At 56.8% G+C, this 20,774-nt stretch overlaps 1 protein-coding gene and 1 long non-coding RNA gene across 2 annotated transcripts in view; one reads left to right on the top strand and one right to left on the bottom strand.

The window, feature by feature from the left end:
- The window catches only part of LOC139586684 (chromodomain-helicase-DNA-binding protein 8-like), a 60,229-nt gene that overhangs the window by 18,358 nt on the left and 21,097 nt on the right, over positions 1-20,774 (bottom strand). Inside the window, exons 15-25 of the mRNA XM_071420268.1 lie at positions 19,806-20,061; positions 16,068-16,281; positions 13,554-13,749; positions 12,103-12,270; positions 9,373-9,552; positions 7,843-7,953; positions 5,386-5,759; positions 3,591-3,787; positions 3,287-3,499; positions 2,135-2,261; positions 72-164 (exon numbers count right to left, since the gene is read on the bottom strand). Coding sequence (XP_071276369.1) covers positions 72-164; positions 2,135-2,261; positions 3,287-3,499; positions 3,591-3,787; positions 5,386-5,759; positions 7,843-7,953; positions 9,373-9,552; positions 12,103-12,270; positions 13,554-13,749; positions 16,068-16,281; positions 19,806-20,061 — 2,129 coding nt within the window. The remainder of the gene's footprint in view (positions 1-71; positions 165-2,134; positions 2,262-3,286; positions 3,500-3,590; positions 3,788-5,385; positions 5,760-7,842; positions 7,954-9,372; positions 9,553-12,102; positions 12,271-13,553; positions 13,750-16,067; positions 16,282-19,805; positions 20,062-20,774) is intronic.
- On the top strand, positions 5,833-6,260 carry LOC139586689 (uncharacterized). Its single transcript, XR_011677910.1, has 3 exons — positions 5,833-5,929; positions 5,962-6,088; positions 6,121-6,260. It is a non-coding gene; the product is annotated as an uncharacterized lncRNA (long non-coding RNA).

The following is a 20,774-nucleotide window of genomic DNA, read 5'->3' as shown; positions in this document are numbered from 1 at the left end:
TCCCTCACCCAAACCCCCCCGGTTCCCCAGTGACCCAAAATCGCCGTTTTTTGCCCCGTTTCGGGTCTCACCTGGCGCTGGCCCCGGCCAGGACGCGCTCGGCCTGGTCCCCCCCGATCACCTCGTGCCGCAGGAAATGCAGCGCCCGCACCCGCAGCAGCAGCCTGGACACACGGACACACAGACACGGACATGGATGGACAGACATGGATGGACACACGGACACGGACACACGGACAGATGGACATGGATGGACACACGGACACACGGACAGACACATGGACATGGATGGACAGATGGACACACGGACACGGGCACAGATGGACAGACGGATGGACACACGGACACACGGACACACAGACACGGGGATGGACAGATGGACACACGGACACGGACGGACACGCGGACACGGACGGACACACGGACATGGATGGACACACGGGGACATGGATGGACACACAGACACGGACGGACAGACGGACACGGACGGACACACGGACACGGACACACGGACACATGGACACACGGACACGGATGGACATGGATGGACAGACGGGGATGGACGCACAGACGGACAGGGGGACAGACGGACACGGATGGACACGGGCATGGACACGGGGACGGACACAGGGATGGACACACGGACACACAGACACGGGGATGGACATGGATGGACAGACGGACGCGGGGACACACGGACAGACGGGGACACGGGATGGACACGGGGACACAGGGACACACGGACACGGGGACACGGGGATGGACATGGATGGACAGACGGACGCGGGGACACACGGACAGACGGGGACACGGGATGGACACGGGGACACAGGGACACACGGACACGGGGATGGACACGGGGATGGACGGACACACGGACACAGGGACACACGGACACACAGACAGACAGGGACAGACGGACGGACACGGGGATGGACGGACAGACACAGGGATATGGGGACATGGGGACAGGGGGATGGACGGATGGACACAAGGACACACGGACACGGACGGACACACGCACGGACAGGGGGACGGACGGACACGGGGACACGGGACACAAGGATGGACACGGGGACACACGGACAGACGGACGGACACGGGGACGGACACACGGACGCATGCACAGGGACACGGGGACACGGGGATGGACACACGGACACGAGGATGGACACACGGACATGGAGACAGACACAGGGACACACGGACACATGGACACAGGGATGGATGGACGGACACGGGGATGGACACGGGGACACATGGACACATGGACACACGGACACACGGACACAGGGACGGACACAAGGACACACGGACAGACGGACACGGGGACGGACGGACACAGGGACAGACACGGGGATGGACGGACAGACGGACACACAGACGTGGGGACGGACAGGCAGACAGACGGACGCAGGGACGCGGGGACGGACACGGGGACACGGATGGACAGATGGACGGACACGGGGACGGACACACGGACAGCAGGGTCAGGGTCTGGCCGGGCCCAGAACGGCCCCAAAACCCCAAAAACGGCCCCAAAACCCCAGAAACGACCCCAAAAACCGCCCCAAAAACCACCCCAGGAACCCAAAAACCACAGAACCCCAAAAATCCCATAAAAAGCCCCAAAATCCCCATTTTTGGGACTCATTTCCCTCCATGGTGCCGGAGGGGTTTCCAATACCCCAAAAACCCCAATAAAAACCCAAAAATTCCATAAAAAACCCCCCAAAAATCCCAAAAAAATCCCAAAAATCCCAAAAATCCCCCAAAATGCCCCAAAAAGCCCCAAATCCCCCCAAACCCGCACTCACTTCCCGCTGTGGTGCCGCAGGTGTTTCCTGTAGCCCAAATCTCATTAAAAAACCCCCAAAAATCCCCAGAAAAAATCCCCCAAAAATCCCCAAAAAATCCCCCAAAAATCCCCAAAAAAATCCCCAAAATCCCCAAAATGCCCCAAAAAGCCCCAAATTCCCCCAAATCCCCACTCACTTCCCGCCGTGGTGCCGCAGGTGTTTCCTGTAGCCCAAATCTCATTAAAAAACCCCCAAAAATCCCCAAAAAATCCCAAAAAATCCCAAAAACCCAAAACTTCCCAAAAAGCCCCAAATCCCCATAAATCCGCACTCACTTCCCGCCGTGGTGCCGCAGGTGTTTCCGGTAGCCCTCGTCCTGCAGCAGCCACTCGGCCCCTGCGGAACCTTCCGGAAGCTTGGGCGCCTTCCGGCCCTTGCGGCCCCGCGGCAGCGACCCCGAGCCTGGGGGAGAGGGCACCCAGGGGTCACCCGGGGGTCACCCAGGGGTCACTCGGGGGTCAGCGGTCATTTAGGGACGTTTTGGGCAATTTTAGGGCTTTTTTGGGAAATTTTTAGGGGATTTTTGGACATTTTTTGGGGATTTTCTGGGGTATTTTTTGGGATTTTCTTGGACATTTTCAGGGTATTTTTGGTCGGTGGTCACTCGGTGGTCAGTGGTCACCCAGGGTCATTTTGGCCAATTTTACAGCTTTTTAGAGAATTTTTTGGACATTTTTTGGGGATTTTTTGGGGAATTTATTTGACATTTTTTTGGGTATTTTTGGTTGGTGGTCACTCGGTGGTCAGCGGTCACCCAGGGTCATTTTGAGCGATTTTACCGCTTTTACAGGGGATTTTTTGGACATTTTGGGCTATTTTTGGGGATTTTTTGGGGTATTTTTGGGTTGGTGGTCACTCAGTGGTCAGTGGTCACTCAGGGTCATTTTGGCCAATTTTACAGCTTTTTGGAGAATTTTTGGGGGATTTTTTGGGGATTTTTTGGGGTATTTTTGGGGTTGTGGTCACTCAGCGGTCACTCAGTGGTCACTCAGTGGTCAGTGGGGCCAGGAGCCTGGACAGCCCCAAACCCACCTGAGATGAAATAAAGGGACCCAAACCCACCCAAAGTGACCCAAAGTGACCCAAACCCACCCAAAAGTGACCTAAACCCACCCAAAGTGACCAAAAAGGACCCAAACCCACCCCAAAGTGACCCAAAGTGACCCAAACCCACCCAAAATGACCCAAAGTGACCCAAACCCACCCCAAAGTGACCCAAAGGGACCCAAACCCTCCCAAAGTGGCCCAAAGTAATCCAAACCCACCTGAGATGATCTCCAGAACCTCAAACCCACCAAAAACGACCCCAAACCCACCCAAAATGACCCAAACTCACCCAAAGTGACCCAAACCCACCTGAAATGTCCTCAAACCCACCTAAACCCCCCCAAACCCCCCCAAACCCACCCAAAATGACCCAAACCCACCCTGGTGCCTGGGCAGGGCGCGGCCGTTGCTGGGCCCAGCACTGAGCAGGGCGCAGGCCAGGGCCCGGGTGCCGTGAGTGACCCAAACCCCCCCAAAATGACCCAAACCCACCCAAAATGACCCAAACCCACCCAAACTGACCCAAACCCACCCAAAATGACCCAAACCCACCCTGGTGCCTGGGCAGGGCGCGGCCGTTGCTGGGCCCGGTGCTGAGCAGGGCGCACACCAGGGCCCGGGTGCCGTGAGTGACCCAAACTGACCCAAACCCACCCAAAATGACCCAAAATGACCCAAACCCACCCTGGTGCCTGGGCAGGGCGCGGCCGTTGCTGGGCCCGGCGCTGAGCAGGGCGCACGCCAGGGCCCGGGTGCCGTCGTCGCCCCGGAAGTGCCGCAGGCAGAAGAGGACGATGGCCCGGGCCAGGCTCTCCACGTCCCGCTCCGACAGGCGGCGCTTGAAGCGGCCCTGGGCGGCCAGCTCGCGCCACCGGCCCCACCTGGAACGGTCAGTGAGTGGTCAGTGGGGTCAGCGGGGTCAGTGAGGGGTCAGTGGGGTCATTGGGATCAATGGGGGATCAATGGCGTCAGTGGGGTCAGTGCTTGAAGCGGCCCTGGGCGGCCAGCTCGCGCCAGCGACCCCACCTGCAATGGTCAGTGAGGGGTCAGTGGTCACTCAGGGGTCAATGGGGTCAATGGGGGATCAATGGGGTCAGTAAAGGGTCAGTGGGGTCAGTGCTTGAAGCGGCCCTGGGCGGCCAGCTCACGCCACCGGCCCCACCTGGAATGGTCAGTGAGGGGTCAGTGGTCACTCAGGGGTCAGTGGGGTCAGTAAAGGGTCAGTGGGGTCAGTAAAGGGTCAGCGGGGTCAGTGGGGGATCAATGGGGTCAGTTGGGTCATTGGGATCAATGAGAAACCAATGGGGTCAGTGGGGGATCAATGGGGTCAGTGGGGGATCAATGGGGTCAATGGGGATCAATGGGGTCAATGGGGAACCAATGGGGTCAATGGGGATCAATGGGGGATCAATGGGGTCAATGGGGTCAGTGGGTCAGTGCTTGAAGCGGCCCTGGGCGGCCAGCTCGCGCCACCGGCCCCACCTGGGATGGGCAGAGCGTGGTCAGTGGTCACTCGGGGGTCAGCGGGGTCACTGGGATCAACAGGGAATCAATGGGGCCCATGGGGAATCAATGGCATCAATGAGAAGCCAATGGAGTCAATGGAGAACCAATGAGGTCAATGGGGGGGGTCAATGGGGGATCAATGGGGTCAACGAGGAACCAGTGGGGAACCAACGGGGTCAATGGGGATCAATGGGGTCACAATGGGGTCAACGAGGCCAACATGGCGTCAACGACGGCGGCAACGCGAGGTCAAGAAAAGACATCGACCAATGGAAAGGCATCGAGAGGCCACCGAACCCCACCTGCCCACCCCAGGTGTCCCAGGTGTTTCCCCAGGTGTGCCCAGGTGTCCCGGTACCCACCCGTAGACCATCAGGTGTTTCCCCAGGTGTTTCCCCAGGTGTTTCCCCAGGTGTGTCCCAGGTGTCCCCAGGTGTCCCCATACCCACCCATAGACCATCAGGTGTTTCCCCAGGTGTCCCCAGGTGTCCCCAGGTGTGTCCAGGTGTCCATACCCACCCATAGACCATCAGGTGTTTCCCCAGGTGTCCCCAGGTGTCCCCAGGTGTGTCCCAGGTGTCCCCAGGTGTCCCCAGGTGTGTCCAGGTGTCCATACCCACCCATAGACCATCAGGTGTTTCCCCAGGTGTTTCCCCAGGTGTCCCCAGGTGTCCCTGTACCCACCCATAGACCCTCAGGTGTTTCCCCAAGTGTCCCCAGGTGTGTCCAAGGTGTTTCCCCAGGTGTTTCCCCAGGTGTGTCCAGGTGTCCCAGGTGTGTCCCCAGGTGTGTCCATACCCACCCATAGACCATCAGGTGTTTCCCCAGGTGTTTCCCCAGGTGTTTCCCCAGGTGTCCCCAGGTGTCCCCATACCCACCCATAGACCATCAGGTGTTTCCCCAGGTGTGTCCCAGGTGTCCCCAGGTGTTTCCCCAGGTGCCCCCAGGTGTCCCCAGGTGTCCCCATACCCACCCATAGACCATCAGGTGTTTCTCCACGCGGACGCAGTCGCTCCTCGCAAACGGCGCCGTTGGCGTGGCCGGGGTGGCCTGGTGACCTCCATGCTGACCACCATGCTGACCACTCTGCTGCTGACCACCCTGCTGCTGTCCGTGCTGCTGACCACCATGCTGACCATGCTGGTGCTGGTGTCCATGGTGGTGTCCATGGTGTCCGTGCTGGGGGTGGTGGTGGCCCCCACGCCGCGTCCTGGGCGCCGCCCGGTCCGGCCGCTCCAGCTCCTCGTCGCTCTCCAGGTCCGAGAACTCCACCAGGTCATCGTCGCGCAGCGTGCTGAAATGGCGAGTCTGCTTCCGGACACGCGGCGTGTCGATGACCAGGTTGTTCTGGGTGGACAATGGGCACTGGTCACTCTGAGTGACCACCAAGTGACCACCACAGTGACCCTGTGCACCCAACCCCACCCAGGTGCTGAAGTGGCGAGTCTGCTTCCGGACACGGGGAGTGTCGATGACCAGGTTATTCTGTGGACAAGAGTGACCACTGGTCACTCCAGGTGACCATCTGACCTGCCCAAGTGACCATCAGGTGACCATCATGTGACCCTGTGCACCCAACCCCACCCAGGTGCTGAAGTGGCGAGTCTGCTTCCGGACACGCGGCGTGTCGATGACCAGGTTGTTCTGTGGACAAGAGTGACCACTGGTCACTCTGAGTGACCATCTGACCTGCCCAAGTGACCATCAGGTGACCATCATGTGACCCTGTGCACCCAACCCCACCCAGGTGCTGAAATGGCGAGTCTGCTTCCGGACACGGGGAGTGTCGATGACCAGGTTATTCTGGGTGGACAATAGCGACCACTGGTCACTCTGAGTGACCACCAGGTGACCCTGTGCACCCAACCCCGCCCAGGTGCTGAAGCGGCGACTCTGCTTCCGGACCCGAGGAGTGTCGATGACCAGGTTATTCTGGGTGGACAATGGGCACTGGTCACTCTGAGTGACCACCAGGTGACCACCAGATGACCACAAGGTGACCGTGGTGACCACACACAGGTGACCCAGACCAGGTAACCCCACCCAGGTGCTGCAGTGGCGACTCTGGGGACACACAACGTGTCAATGACCAACATGTTCTGGGTGGACAATGACCACTGGTCACTCTGAGTGACCACCAGGTGACCCTGCCCACCCAACCCCGCCCAGGTGCTGCAGTGGCGACTCTGCTTGGGGACCTGGGGAGTGTCGATGACCAGGGTGTTCTAAATGACCAGTGGTCAGTGGTCAGTGACCACCAGGTGACCACCACAGTGACCACCTGGCCAGCCCAGGTGACCCCACCCAGGTGCTGAACCGGTGTCCATCACCAGCACGTTCTGAGTGGACAATGACCAATGGTCACTCCAGGTGACCCCGCCCAGGTGCTGAACCGGTGTCCATCACCAGCACGTTCTGAGTGGACAATGACCAATGGTCACTCCAGGTGACCACCACAGTGACCGTGCCTGTGGCTGCGTCCATCGCCAACGTGCCCTGAGTGGTCAGTGGTCACTTGAGTGGTCAGTGGTCACTCCAGGTGACCACCACGGTGACCGTGCCTGCGGCTGCGTCCATTGCCAACGTGCTCTGAGTGGTCAGTGGTCACTTGAGTGGTCAGTGGTCACTCCAGGTGACCACCACGGTGACCGTGCCTGCGGCTGCGTCCATCGCCAACGTGCTCTGAGTGGTCAGTGGTCACTCCAGGTGACCACACCCACCTGACCACACCCAGGTGTCCCCACCCCAGATAATCTAATTCAGGTGACCACACCCAGGTGACCACACCAAAGTGACCACACCCAGGAGTGACCACACCCAGTTGACCACGCCCAGGTGCGGAACCAGTGTCCATCACCAGCGTGTTCTGAGTGGACAACGGTCACTGGTCACTCCAGGTGACCACGCCCACACAGGTGAGCACACCCAGGGGCGTCCATCCAGGTAACCCCGCCCACCCAGGTGTGTCCATCCAAGTGACCCCGCCCACCCAGGTGTGTCCATCCAAGTGACCCCGCCCACCCAGGTGTGTCCATCCAAGTGACCACGCCCCCCAAGGTGTGTCCATCCCACCCAGGGGTGTCCATCCAGGTAACCCTGCCCACCCAGGTGTGTCCAAGTGACCACGCCCACCCAGGTGTGTCCATACAGGTAACCCCGCCCACCCAGGTGTGTCCATACAGGTAACCCCGCCCACCATCCAGGTGTGTCTGTCCCACCCAGGTGACTCCGCCCACCCAGGTGTGTCCATCCCAGGTGACATCCATACAGGTGACTCCGCCCACCATCCAGGTGTGTCGTTCCCACCCAGGTGTGTCCATGCAGGTGATGACCACACCCACCCAGGTGACCCCACCCACCCAGGTCTGTCCCACCCAGGTGTGTCCATGCAGGTGATGGCCCCGCCCCCCAGGTGTGGCCCCGCCCCCACCTTGCTGTTGAGCAGCTCCAGGTCCAGGTCGGCTTTCTTGGCCCATTTCTGCCAGAAGTTGGGGTCGTCCAGCGCGATGTCCGTGCGGTTCTCCGAGGCCACGAAGCTGGCCTGGGGCGGGACAGGGCACACCTGGGCACACCTGGGCACACCTGGGAGCACCTGGGGCCTCCCCAGGACCACCTGAGACCACCTGAACCCACCTAAACCCACCTGGAGCTGCTCCAGGACCACCAAAGCTCACCTGAACCCACCTAAACCCACCTGGACCTTCTGCAGGGCCACCAAAGATCACCTGAACCCACCTAAACCAACCTGGACCTTCTCTAGAACCACCTAAGATCACCTGGAGCCACCTGGACCTTCTCTAGAACCTCCAAAGCCCACCTGAACTCACCTAAACCCACCTGGAGCTGCTCCAGGACCACCTGAGACCACCTGGACCTTCTCTAGAACCACCAAAGCTCACCTGAACTCACCTATGCCCACCTGGACCTTCTCCAGGCCCACCAAAGCCCATCTAGGCCCACCTGGACCTTCTCTAGAATCACAGAAACTCACCTGAACCCACCTAAACCAACCTGGGCATTCTCCAAAGCCCACCTAGAACCACCTGGACCTTCTCAATGACCACCAAAACTCACCTAGACCCACCTAAACCAACCTAGACCTTCTCCAGGATCACCTGGCCCCACCTAGATCTTCTCTAGAACCACCAGAACTCACCTGAACCCACCTGGACCTTCTCCATGACCACCTAGACCCACCTGGATCTTCTCCAGGGCCACCAAAGTCCACCTAGACCCACCTAAACCAACCTAGACCTTCTCCAGGACCACCTAGACCCACCTGGACCTTCCCTATGGCCACCAAAACCCACCTAGACCCACCTGGATCTTCTCTAGAACCACCAAAGCTCACCTGAACTCACCTAGACCTTCTCCATGACCACCTAGACCCACCTAGACCTTCTCCATGACCACCTGGACCTTCTCTAGAGCCACCAAAGCCCACCTAGACCTGGATTTGAGGTGTCCACCTTCTCCAGGAACCTCCCTGGTGGCCACCCAGACCCACCTGGACCTTCTCTAGAACATCCAAAGCCCACCTAGACCTGGATTTGAGGTGTCCACCTTCTCCAGGAACCTTCCTGGTGGCCACCCAACCCCACCTGGACCTTCTCTAGAACCACCAAAGCTCACCTGGACACACCTGGACCTTCTCTAGAACCACCAAAGCTCACCTGAACCCACCTAAACCCACCTGGACCTTCTCCAAAGCCCACCCAGACCCACCTGGATCCACCAAAGCCCCCCTAGACCCACCTGGACCTTCCCTAGAGCCACCAAAGCCCACCTGAACCCACCTACGCCCACCTGGATCTTCTCCAGGACCACCAAAGCCCACCTAGACCCACCTGGACCTTCTCTAGAACCACCAAAGACCCCCTAGACCTGGATTTGAGGTCTCCACCTCCTCCAGGAACCTCCCTGGTGCCCACCCGGCCCCGCCCAGCCCGGCCCCGCCCACCTTGGCGAAGGTGGAGCCCTTGCCCTCGCTCTCGATGGTGATGGTGGTGGTGCGCCGCAGCAGGATCTGCTCGATGTCCTCCTCGCAGAACTTGGCGCCCTCGTCGTCCTCGTCCATGATGGCGGCGTAGGCGCCCTTGCGCAGGAGGTCCTCGATCTCCTTCTTGGAGAACTGCTGGATCTGGGGGGACAATGGGGACAATTGGAGAAACCAGGGTGGAGAAACCAGAACTGGAGAAACCCAGGGTGGAGAGACCCAAAATGGAGAAACCAAAACTGGAGAAACCAGGGTGGAGAGACCATGACGGGCTTGGAGAAACCAGGGTGGAGAAACCAGAACTGGAGAGACCAGAACTGGAGAACCCCAGGGTGGAGAGACCCAAAATGGAGAAACCAGAACTGGAGAAACCCAGGGTGGAGAGACCAGAACTGGAGAAACCAAAACTGGAGAACCCCAGGGTGGAGAAACCCAAAATGGAGAAACCAAAACTGGAGAACCCGGGGTGGAGAAACCATGAGGGGCTTGGAGAAACCCAGGGTGGAGAAACCCAAAATGGAGAAACCAAAACTGGAGAAACCCAGGGTGGAGAAACCAGAACTGGAGAAACCCAGGGTTGGGACACACGAGGGGCTTGGAGAAACCAGGGTGGAGAAACCACGAGGGGCTTGGAGAAACCTGGGGTTGGGACACACGGGGGGCTTGGAGAACCCAGGGTGGAGAGACCCAAAATGGAGAAACCAAAACTGGAGAAACCAGGGTGGAGAGACCATGAGGGGCTTGGAGAAACCAGGGTGGAGAAACCAGAACTGGAGAGACCAGAACTGGAGAAACCCAGGGTTGGGACACACGGGGGGCTTGGAGAAACCCAGGGTGGAAAAACCACGAGGGGCTTGGAGAAACCCAGGGTGGAGAGACCAGAACTGGAGAAACCAAAACTGGAGAAACCAAAACTGGAAAACCCCAAAGTGGAGAAACCCAAAGTGGACAACCCAAAACTGGAGAACCCCAGGGTGGAGAGGAGAACCCAAAACTGAAAAAAACCAAAACTGGGAGAACCTGGACAAGCTCAACCTGGAGAAACCCAAAGTGGAGAACCCAAAACTGGGAGAACCTCAACCTGGAGATCATGGACAAGCTCAAACTGGAGAACCTCAATCGGGAGAAACCAAAACTGGAGAACCCAAAGTGGAGAACCGAAACTGGAGAACACAAAACTGGGAGAACCTCAACCTGGAGATCATGGACAAGCTCAATGTGGAGAACTCAAAACTGGAGAAACCAAAACTGGAGAAACCAAAACTGGAGAACCTCAACTGGGAGAACCAGGAGAACCTCAACTTTGGAGAACCTGGAGAACCTCAAAGAACCTGGAGAACCTAGAGGACCTCAACCTTAAGGAACCTGGAGAACCTGGAGAACCTCAACTTAGAGAACCTGGACAACCTGGAGAACCTCAACCTAAAGAACCTGGAGAACCTGGAGAACCTCAACTTTGGAGAACCTAAGCTTAAAGAACCTGGAAAACCTGAAGAACCTCAAGTTAAAAGAACCTGGAGAACCTTGAGAATCTCAACTTGAAGCACCTGGAGAACTTCAACCTTAAGGAACCTGGAGAACGTGAAGAGCCTCAACTTGAAGCACCTGGAGAACCTCAAAGAACGTGGAGAACCTGGAGAACCTCAACTTCAGAGAACCTGGAGACCCTCAACCTAGAGCACCTGGAGCCCCCCAAGCTGGAGAACCTGGAGAACCTCAACCTGGAGAACCTGGAGAACCTCAACCTAAAGAACCTGGAGAACCTGGAAAACCTCAACTTGAAGCACCTGGAGAACCTCAACTTTGGAGAACCTCAACTTAAAGAACCTGCAGAACCTCAACTTTGGAGAACCTGGAGAACTTCAACCTAAAGAACCTGGAGAACCTAAACTTAAAGAACTTGAAGAACCTGGAGAACCTCAACTTTGGAGATCATGGACAACCTGAACTTAAAGAACCTGGAGAACATGGAGAACCTCAACTTCAAGGAACCTGGAGAACCTCAACTTTGGAGAACCTGAAGAACCTGGAGAACTTTAAAGAACCTGGAGAACCTCAACTTAGAGAACCTGGAAAACCTGAAGAACCTCAAGTTAAAAGAACCTGGAGAACCTGGAGAACCTAGAGAACCTCCACTTGAAGCACCTGGAGAGCCTCAACTTAAAAAACCTGGAGAACCTGAACTTAAAGAACCTGGAGAACCTCAACTTTGGACAACGAGCAGAACCTGGAGAACCTCAACTTTGGAGAACCTGGAGAACTTCAACTTAACCTGGAGAACCTCAACCTAAACAACCTGGAGAACCTGGAAAACCTCAACTTGAGCCACCTGGAGAACCTCAACTTTGGAGAAACTGGAGCACCTGGAGGACCTCAACCCTTGAGCCCCCCAAGCTGGAGCACCTGGATCACCTGGAGCCCCCCAAGCTGGAGCACCTGGATCACCTGAAGCCCCCCAAGCTGGAGAACCTGGAGAACCTCAACTTTGGAGAACCTCAACTTTGGAGCACCTGGAGAACCTCAACCTGGAGCACCTGGAGCACCTGGAGCCCCCCAAGCTGCAGAACCTGGAGAACCTCAACTTTGGAGAACCTCAACTTTGGAGCACCTGGAGAACCTCAACCTGGAGCACCTGGAGCACCTGGAGCTCCCCAGCCCTGGACCCCCCACCCTGGAGCCCTGCCCGGGGCTGACCCCGGCGATGGAGCCCTCGCGGCCGCTCATGGACTGGAGCACGGCCTTGTCCAGGCCCAGCTTCAGGCTGGCCTTGTCGAACATCTCGCGCTCGTACGAGTTCCTGGTGATCAGCCTGTAGACCTTCACCGCCTTGCTCTGCCCGATGCGGTGGCACCGCGCCTGCGCCTGCGGGGACATCACGGGGGGGACAGGGAGGCTGATGGGGCCTGGCCCAGGACACCAAACCCCTGGGAGATCCCATCCCACCACACCAAACCCCTGGGAGATCCCATCCATCATCTCCAACCCCCTGGGAGATCCCATCCCAGGACCTCGAACCCCTGGGAGATCCCATCCCACCTCACCAAACCCCTGGGAGATCCCATCCCACCACACCAAACCACACCCCAGGACCTCAAACCCCTGGGAGATCCCATCCATCATCTCCAACCCTTGGGAGATCCCATCCCAGGACCTCAAACTCCTGGGAGATCCCATCCCACCACACCAAACCCTTGGGAGATCCCACCCCAGGACCTCAAACCCCTGGGAGATCCCATCCATCATCTCCAAGCCTTGGGAGATCCCATCTTGTGACCCTAAACTCCACCCCAGGACCTCAAACCCCTGGGAGATCCCATCCCACCACACCAAACCCTTTGTAGATCCCATCCCACCTCAAACCCCATCCCAAGACCTCAAACTCTTGATAGATCCCACCCCATGATCTCAAAAGTTTGGTAGATCCCATCTCACCACCTCAAACCGTTGGTAGATCCCACCTCACCACCTTAAACTCTTTGTAGACCCCATCCCAAGCTCTCGAACCCTTGGCAGATCCCACCTCACCATCCCATGACCTCAAACCCTTGGTAGATCCCACCTTACCACCCCAAACCTTTCATAGACTCCACTCCATGACCCCAAAACCTTGAGTAGACCCCACCTCACGATCTCAAACCCTGTGTAGATCCCACCCCATCATCTCAGGTCCCTCCAGAACCTCCTCCCGTGACCCCAAACCCCACCCCATGACCCCAAACCCTTGGTAGACCCCACCTCATGATCCGAAACCCTTGGTAGACCCCATCTCACCCACCCCAAACCTTTGGTAGATCCCACCCCATGACCCCAAACCCTCTGCAGATCCCACCCCATCATCTCGGGTCCCTCCAGAGCCGCCTCCCATGACCCCAAACCCTTGGTAGATCCCACCTCACCACCCCAAACCCTTGGTAGACCCCATCTAACCACCCCAAACCCTCTGTAGATCCCACCCCATGACCCCAAACCCTCTGCAGATCCCACCCCATAACCCCAAACCCTGGGTAGATCCCACCTCACCACCCCAAACCCTTGGTAGACCCCACCCCATGACCCCAAACCCTCTGCAGACCCCACCCCATCATCTCGGGTCCCTCCAGAGCCTCCTCCTCCTCCCGTGACCCGGCGCGGCCCCGGGGCGGCACCTGGAGGTCGTTCTGGGGGTTCCAGTCCGAGTCGAAGATGATGCAGGTGTCGGCGGCCGTCAGGTTGATGCCCAGCCCGCCCGCCCGCGTGCACAGCAGGAACACGAACCGGTCCGAGTCCGGACGGCTGAAGCGGTCGATGGCGGCCTGGCGCAGGTTGCCCCGGACACGCCCGTCGATGCGCTCGTACGGGTACCTGGGGGGACACTGTGGGGTCACCGCGGCCGCTGGGCAGCCCCGGGGCTCCATAACCACCTCCAGGAGACACCGGGGAGCTCCAGGGCTCCATAACCACGTCCAGGAGACACCGGGGAGCTCCAGGGCTCCATAACCACCTCCAGGAGCCACCAGGGACCTCCAGGAGCCACCAGGGAGCTCCAGGGCTCCATAACCACGTCCAGAACCAATGCTGGGTGTGGAGGAGCCACCGGGGAGCTCCAGGGCTCCATAACCACCTCCAGAGCAGATCCTGAGTGTGGAGGAGCCACCAGGGAGCTCCAGGGCTCCATAACCATGTCCAGGAGACACCAGGGCTCCATAACCATGTCCAGGAGACACCAGGGCTCCATAACCACCTCCAGGAGCCACCAGGGCTCCATAACCACGTCCAGGAGCCACCAGGGCTCCATAACCATGTCCAGAGCAGATCCTGGGTGTGGAGGAGCCACCAGGGAGCTCCAGGGCTCCATAACCACGTCCAGAAGCCACCAGAGCTCCATAACCACGTCCAGGAGACACCCAGGAGCTCCAGGGCTCCATAACCACGTCCACCCATTTCCCCCCAATTCTTTCCCGTTTTTTTCCCAAAATCTCCATTTTTCACCCCAAACCCTGACCGTTTCTGGACGAGGTGGTCCTCCAGGATGTCCCCTTTTTCCCACATTTTCTCCTCATTTCTTTGCCGTTTTTTTTCCCACCCAAAGCCTGTTTTTTTTCCCAAAATCTCCATTTTTCCCCCCAAAACCCCCGCTTTTCCCAAAACCGCCCGTTTTCGCCCCAAACCCTGACCGTTTCTGGATGAGGTGGTCCTCCAGGATGTCCCCTTTTTCCCACGTTTTCTCCTCATTTCTTTTTTGCATTTTTTTCCCAAAATGCCCATTTTTTGCCCCAAAACCCATTTTTTCCCAAAATCCCCATTTTTCCCACCAAAAAAATTCAACCATTTCTGGATGAGGTGGTCCTCCAGGATGTCCCATTTTTCCCGCATTTTCTCCTCATTTCTCCCCATTTTTTCGTTTTTTTTTCCCAAAATCCCCATTTTTCCCCCCAAATCTCCATTTTTTCCCCCCAAACCCCCGTTTTTTCCCAAAACCGCCCGTTTTCGCCCCAAACCCTGACCGTTTCTGGATGAGGTAGTCCTCCAGGATGTCCCATTTTTCCCATGTTTTCTCCTCATTTCCCCCCATTTTCTTTCCATTTTTTTTCCCAAAACCCCCCGTTTTTTCCCAAAACCGCCCGTTTTCGCCCCAAACCCTGACCGTTTCTGGATGAGGTGGTCCTCCAGGATGTCCCATTTTTCCCCGCATTTTCTCCTCATTTCTCCCCATTTTTTTTCCCAATTTTTTTTCCCAAAACCCCCATTTTTTCCCAAAATCCCCATTTTTCCCCCCAAACCCCCCGTTTTTTCCCCAAACCGCCCGTTTTCGCCCCAAACCCTGACCGTTTCTGGATGAGGTGGTCCTCCAGGATGTCCCATTTTCCCCACATTTTCTCCTCATTACTCCTCATTCTTTTTCCATTTTTTTTCCCAAAACCCCCCGTTTTTTCCCAAAACCGCCCGTTTTCTCCCCAAACCCTGACCATTTCTGGACGAGGTGGTCCTCCAGGATGTCCCATTTTTCCCCGCATTTTCTCCTCATTTCCCCCCACATTTTCTCCTCATTTTTCTGCAGTTTTTTACCCAAAATCTCCATTTTTCCCCCCAAACCCAGTTTTTTCCCCAAAACCGCCCGTTTTCTCCCCAAACCCTGACCGTTTCTGGATGAGGTGGTCCTCCAGGATGTCCCATTTTCCCCACGTTTTCTCCTCATTACTCCTCATTCTTTTTCCATTTTTTTACCCAAAATCCCCATTTTTCCCACCCAAACCCAGTTTTTTCCCCAAAACCCCCCGTTTTTTCCCCAAAACCGCCCGTTTTCTCCCCAAACCCTGACCGTTTCTGGATGAGGTGGTCCTCCAGGATGTCCCATTTTCCCCACGTTTTCTCCTCATTACTCCTCATTCTTTTTCCATTTTTTTACCCAAAATCCCCATTTTTCCCACCCAAACCCAGTTTTTTCCCCAAAACCCCCCGTTTTTTCCCCAAAACCGCCCGTTTTCTCCCCAAACCCTGACCGTTTCTGGATGAGGTGGTCCTCCAGGATGTCCCATTTTCCCCACGTTTTCTCCTCATTACTCCTCATTCTTTTTCCATTTTTTTACCCAAAATCCCCATTTTTCCCACCCAAACCCAGTTTTTTCCCCAAAACCCCCCGTTTTTTCCCAAAACCGCCCGTTTTCTCCCCAAACCCTGACCGTTTCTGGATGAGGTAGTCCTCCAGGATGTCCAGGCACCGCACCATCTGCGAGAACACCAGCACCTTGTGTCCTCCGGCGCGCAGCCGGGGCAGGAGCTTGTCCAGCAGCACCAACTTCCCGGCCGAGCGCACCAGGGCCTGCAGCGCCAGCTCGGGCCCGGGCAGCGCCGGCAGCGACGCCCTGAGCTCGGCCACGATCTGCTCCTCCGCACCTGCGGGCACACGTCACACCTGAGCGCTGCCGGCCCTGGCTCAGAGAAACCACCCCTGACCACCCCTGGTTCCATAAAACCAGCAGTGACCGCTCATGGTTCCATAAAAAACCCATAAGAACGTCAGGAGAACCTCAGGAGAACATCAATGATCATCAATAGCTCCATCAAACAATGGCTGAGAACTTCAGGAGAACGTTGGTGACCATCCCTGACCACCCCTGGCTCCATAAAACCATCAGCGACCACCGCTGACCACCCCTGGTTCCATAAAATACCCGTAAGAACTTCAGGAGAACATCAATGGTTCCATCAAAACATCTCGGAGAGCTTTGGGAGAATGGTGGTGACCATCACTGACCACCCCTGGCTCCATAAAACCACCCCTGACCACACCTGGTTCCATAAAAAACCCATAGGAACCTCAGGAGAACATCAATGACCATCAATGGTTCCATCAAACAACGGCTGAGAACTTTGGGAGAAGGTTGGTGACCATCACTGACCACCAAAGGTTCCATAAAACCACTGGTGACCACCCCTGGTTCCATAAAAAACCCATAGGAACCTCAGGAGAACATCAATGACCATCAATGGTTCCATCAAACAATGGCTGAGAACTTCAGGAGAAGGTTGGTGACCATCACTGACCACCCCTGGCTCCATAAAACCACCAGTGACCACCGCTGGTTCCATAAAAAACCCATAGGAACCTCAGGAGAACATCAGGAGAACATCAATGATCATCAATAGCTCCATCAAACAATGGGTGAGAACTTCAGGAGAAGGTTGATGACCGTCCCTGACTACCCCTGGCTCCATAAAACCACCATTGACCACTCATGGTTTCATGAAACACCCATAAGAACCTCAGGAGAACATCAATGACCATCAATGATCATCAATGGTTCCATCAAAACATCTCTGAGAACTTTGGGAAAACATTGGTGACCATCACCGATCACCCCTGGTTCCATAAAACCACCAGCGACCACCACTGGTTCCATAAAAAACCCATAGGAACCTCAGGAAAACATCAGGAGAACATCAATGACCATCAATGGTTCCATCAAAACATCTCTGAGAGCTTTGGGAGAATGGTGGTGACCATCCCTGACCACCCCTGGCTCCATAAAACCAGCAGCGACCACCACTGACCACCAGGGGTTCCATAAAACTACGGTGGCCATCAGTGGTTCCATAAAATGTCCATAAGAACCTCAGGAGAACATCAATGACCATCAGTAGGTCCATCAAAACATCTCTGAGAGCTTCAGGAGAATGTTGGTGACCATCCCCGACCACCCCTGGTTCCATAAAACCACCAGTGACCATCAGTGGTTCCATAACACACCCATAAGAACCTCAGGAGAACCTCAGGAGAACATCAATGACCATCAATGGTTCCATCAAACAACGGCTGAGAACTTTGGGAGAAGATTGGTGACCATCACTGACCACCAGAGGTTCCATAAAACCACCAGTGATCACCACTGACCGCTCATGGTTTCATAAAAAACCCGTAAGAACCTCAGGAGAACATCAATGACCATCAATGGTTCCATCAAACAGTGGCTGAGAACTTTGGGACAACGTTGGTGACCATCAGTGACCACCAGAGGTTCCACAAAACCACCTCTGAGAACTTCAGGAGAACATCCCTGACCACCCCTGACCCTCAGTGACCCTCACTGACCATCCCTGGCCCTCTGTGACCATCGCTGGTTCCACCAAAGCACCCTGAGACCTTCAGGTGACCATCACTGGTTCCATCATGGTGTTGAGCAGGTGTGCCCAGGTGTGTCCATGTATATCCATGTATATCTACGTGTACCTGCCTGTACCCAGGTGGGCCCAGGTGTACTCTAGGTGTACTCTAGGTGTATCTGTGTGTGTCTATGTGTACCCAAGTGTGTCTATGCATGCCCAGGTGTGCCCAGGTGTGTGCTCACCGTTGATGAGGTAGGGGTGGTTGCAGCACTTGCGCAGCTCCATCACGGTGTTGAGCAGGTGTGCCCAGGTGTATCTATGTGTGTCTATGTGTGCCCAGGTGTATCTATGCATACCCAGGTGTACCCAGGTGTATCTGTGCGTACCTGCCCAGGTGTGTGCTCACCGTTGATGAGGTAGGGGTGGTGGCAGCACTTGCGCAGCTCCATCATGGTGTTGAGCAGGTGTGCCCAGGTGTATCTGTGTATATCTATGTGTACCCAGGTGTGCCCAGGTGTGTACCCAGGTGTGTGCTCACCGTTGATGAGGTAGGGGTGGTTGCAGCACTTGCGCAGCTCCATCATGGTGTTGAGCAGGTGTGTGTATGTGTCTCTATGTGTACCCAGGTGTACCCAGGTGTGCCCAGGTATATCTATGTGTACCCAGGTGTGCCCAGGTGTATCTATGTGTACCCAGGTGTGTGCCCAGGTGTGTGCCCACCGTTGATGAGGTAGGGGTGGTTGCAGCACTTGCGCAGCTCCATCATGGTGTTGAGCAGGTTGGGCACGTTGCCGTGCCCAGGTGTGTGTATGTGTACCCAGGTGTGCCCAGGTGTGCCCAGGTGTACCTGCCCAGGTGTGCTCACCGTTGATGAGGTAGGGGTGGTTGCAGCACTTGCGCAGCTCCATCATGGTGTTGAGCAGGTGTGCCCAGGTGTACCCCAGGTGTGCCCAGGTGTATCTATGTGTACCCAGGTGCACCCAGGTGTGCTCACCGTTGATGAGGTAGGGGTGGTTGCAGCACTTGCGCAGCTCCATCATGGTGTTGAGCAGGTGTGTGTATGTGTGCCCAGGTGTGTACCCAGGTGTATCTATGTGTGTCTATCTGTGCCCAGGTGTATATCTATGTGTATCCAGGTGTGCCAGGTGTGCTCACCGTTGATGAGGTAGGGGTGGTTGCAGCACTTGCGCAGCTCCATCATGGTGTTGACCAGGTGTGTGTATGTGTGCCCAGGTGTACCCAGGTGTACCCCAGGTGTATCTATGTGTGTCTATCTGTACCCAGGTGTGCCCAGGTGTGCCCAGGTGTGTGCCAGGTGCTCACCGTTGATGAGGTAGGGGTGGTTGCAGCACTTGCGCAGCTCCATCATGGTGTTGAGCAGGTGTGTGTATGTGTGCCCAGGTGTGTCTATGTATGCCCAGGTGTATCTGTGTGTACCCAGGTGTGCCCAGGTGTGTGCCCAGGTGTGTGCTCACCGTTGATGAGGTAGGGGTGGTTGCAGCACTTGCGCAGCTCCATCATGGTGTTGAGCAGGTGTGCCCAGGTGTGTACCCCAGGTGTATCTGTGTGTGTCTATGTGTATCTATGCATGCCCAGGTGTACCCAGGTGTGTCTGTGTGTACCCAGGTGTGTGCCCAGGTGCGTGCTCACCGTTGATGAGGTAGGGGTGGTTGCAGCACTTGCGCAGCTCCATCACGGTGTTGAGCAGGTGTGTGTATGTGTGCCCAGGTGTGCCCAGGTGTATCTACGCATACCCAGGTGTATCTATGTGTACCCAGGTGTGCCCAGGTGTACCTGCCCAGGTGTGTGCTCACCGTTGATGAGGTAGGGGTGGTTGCAGCACTTGCGCAGCTCCATCATGGTGTTGAGCAGGTTGGGCACGTTGCCGTGCCCCGCCCCGCGCGCCAGGTAGGCGAAGTTGCGCTCCAGGATGGCGCGGTACAGGCGCTTCTGGGCGTTGGTCAGCTCCACCTCGATGATCGTCTCCTGCTTGGGCGCCAGGTTCTTCTCCACGTCCTCCTTGAGCCGCCGCAGCATCATCGGCTTCAGCAGCGCCTGCAGCTTCTGCACCTGCGGGGGGGGAACGCGCACCTGTCACACCTGGGCACACCTGGGCAGGGTTACAGCCACACCTGTGATACCTGGGCAAGGTTACAGCCACACCTGTCACACCTGGGCCAGGTGTGGGAAGTGCCCAGAGGTGGCTATGGGGAGTTATGGCCACACCTGTCACACCTGGGCACAGCTGGGCAGGGTTACAGGCACACCTGTGATACCTGGGCGGGGTTACAGCCACACCTGTGGTACCTGGGCAAGGTGTGGGAAGTGCCCAGAGGTGGCTATGAGGAGTTACAGGCACACCTGTCACACCTGGGCGGGGTTACAGGCACACCTGTGATACCTGGGCAAGGTTACAGCCACACCTGTCACACCTGGGCAAGGTGTGCAAGGTGCCCAGAGGTGGCTATGAGGAGTTATGGCCACACCTGTCACACCTGGGCCAGGTGTGGGAAGTGCCCAGAGGTGGCTACAGAGAGTTACAGCCACACCTGGCACACCTGGGCAAGGTGTGCAAGGTGCCCAGAGGTGGCTACGGGGAGTTACAGCCACACCTGTGGTACCTGGGTAAGGTGTGGGAGGTGCCCAGCAGTGACTATGAGGAGTTACAGGCACACCTGTGATACCTGGGCAAGGTTACAGCCACACCTGTGGTACCTGGGTAAGGTGCGGGAAGTGCCTAGCACTGGCTATGAGGAGTTATGGCCACACCTGTCACACCTGGG

The sequence above is a fragment of the Agelaius tricolor genome, unplaced genomic scaffold, assembly GCF_023055355.1.
Source record: "Agelaius tricolor isolate 1412-34295 unplaced genomic scaffold, bAgeTri1.0.p SCAF_131, whole genome shotgun sequence".
Classification (NCBI taxonomy): domain Eukaryota; kingdom Metazoa; phylum Chordata; class Aves; order Passeriformes; family Icteridae; genus Agelaius; species Agelaius tricolor.
Note: the sequence above shows the minus strand (reverse complement) of the source record. Positions and strands in the feature narration are given on the sequence as shown.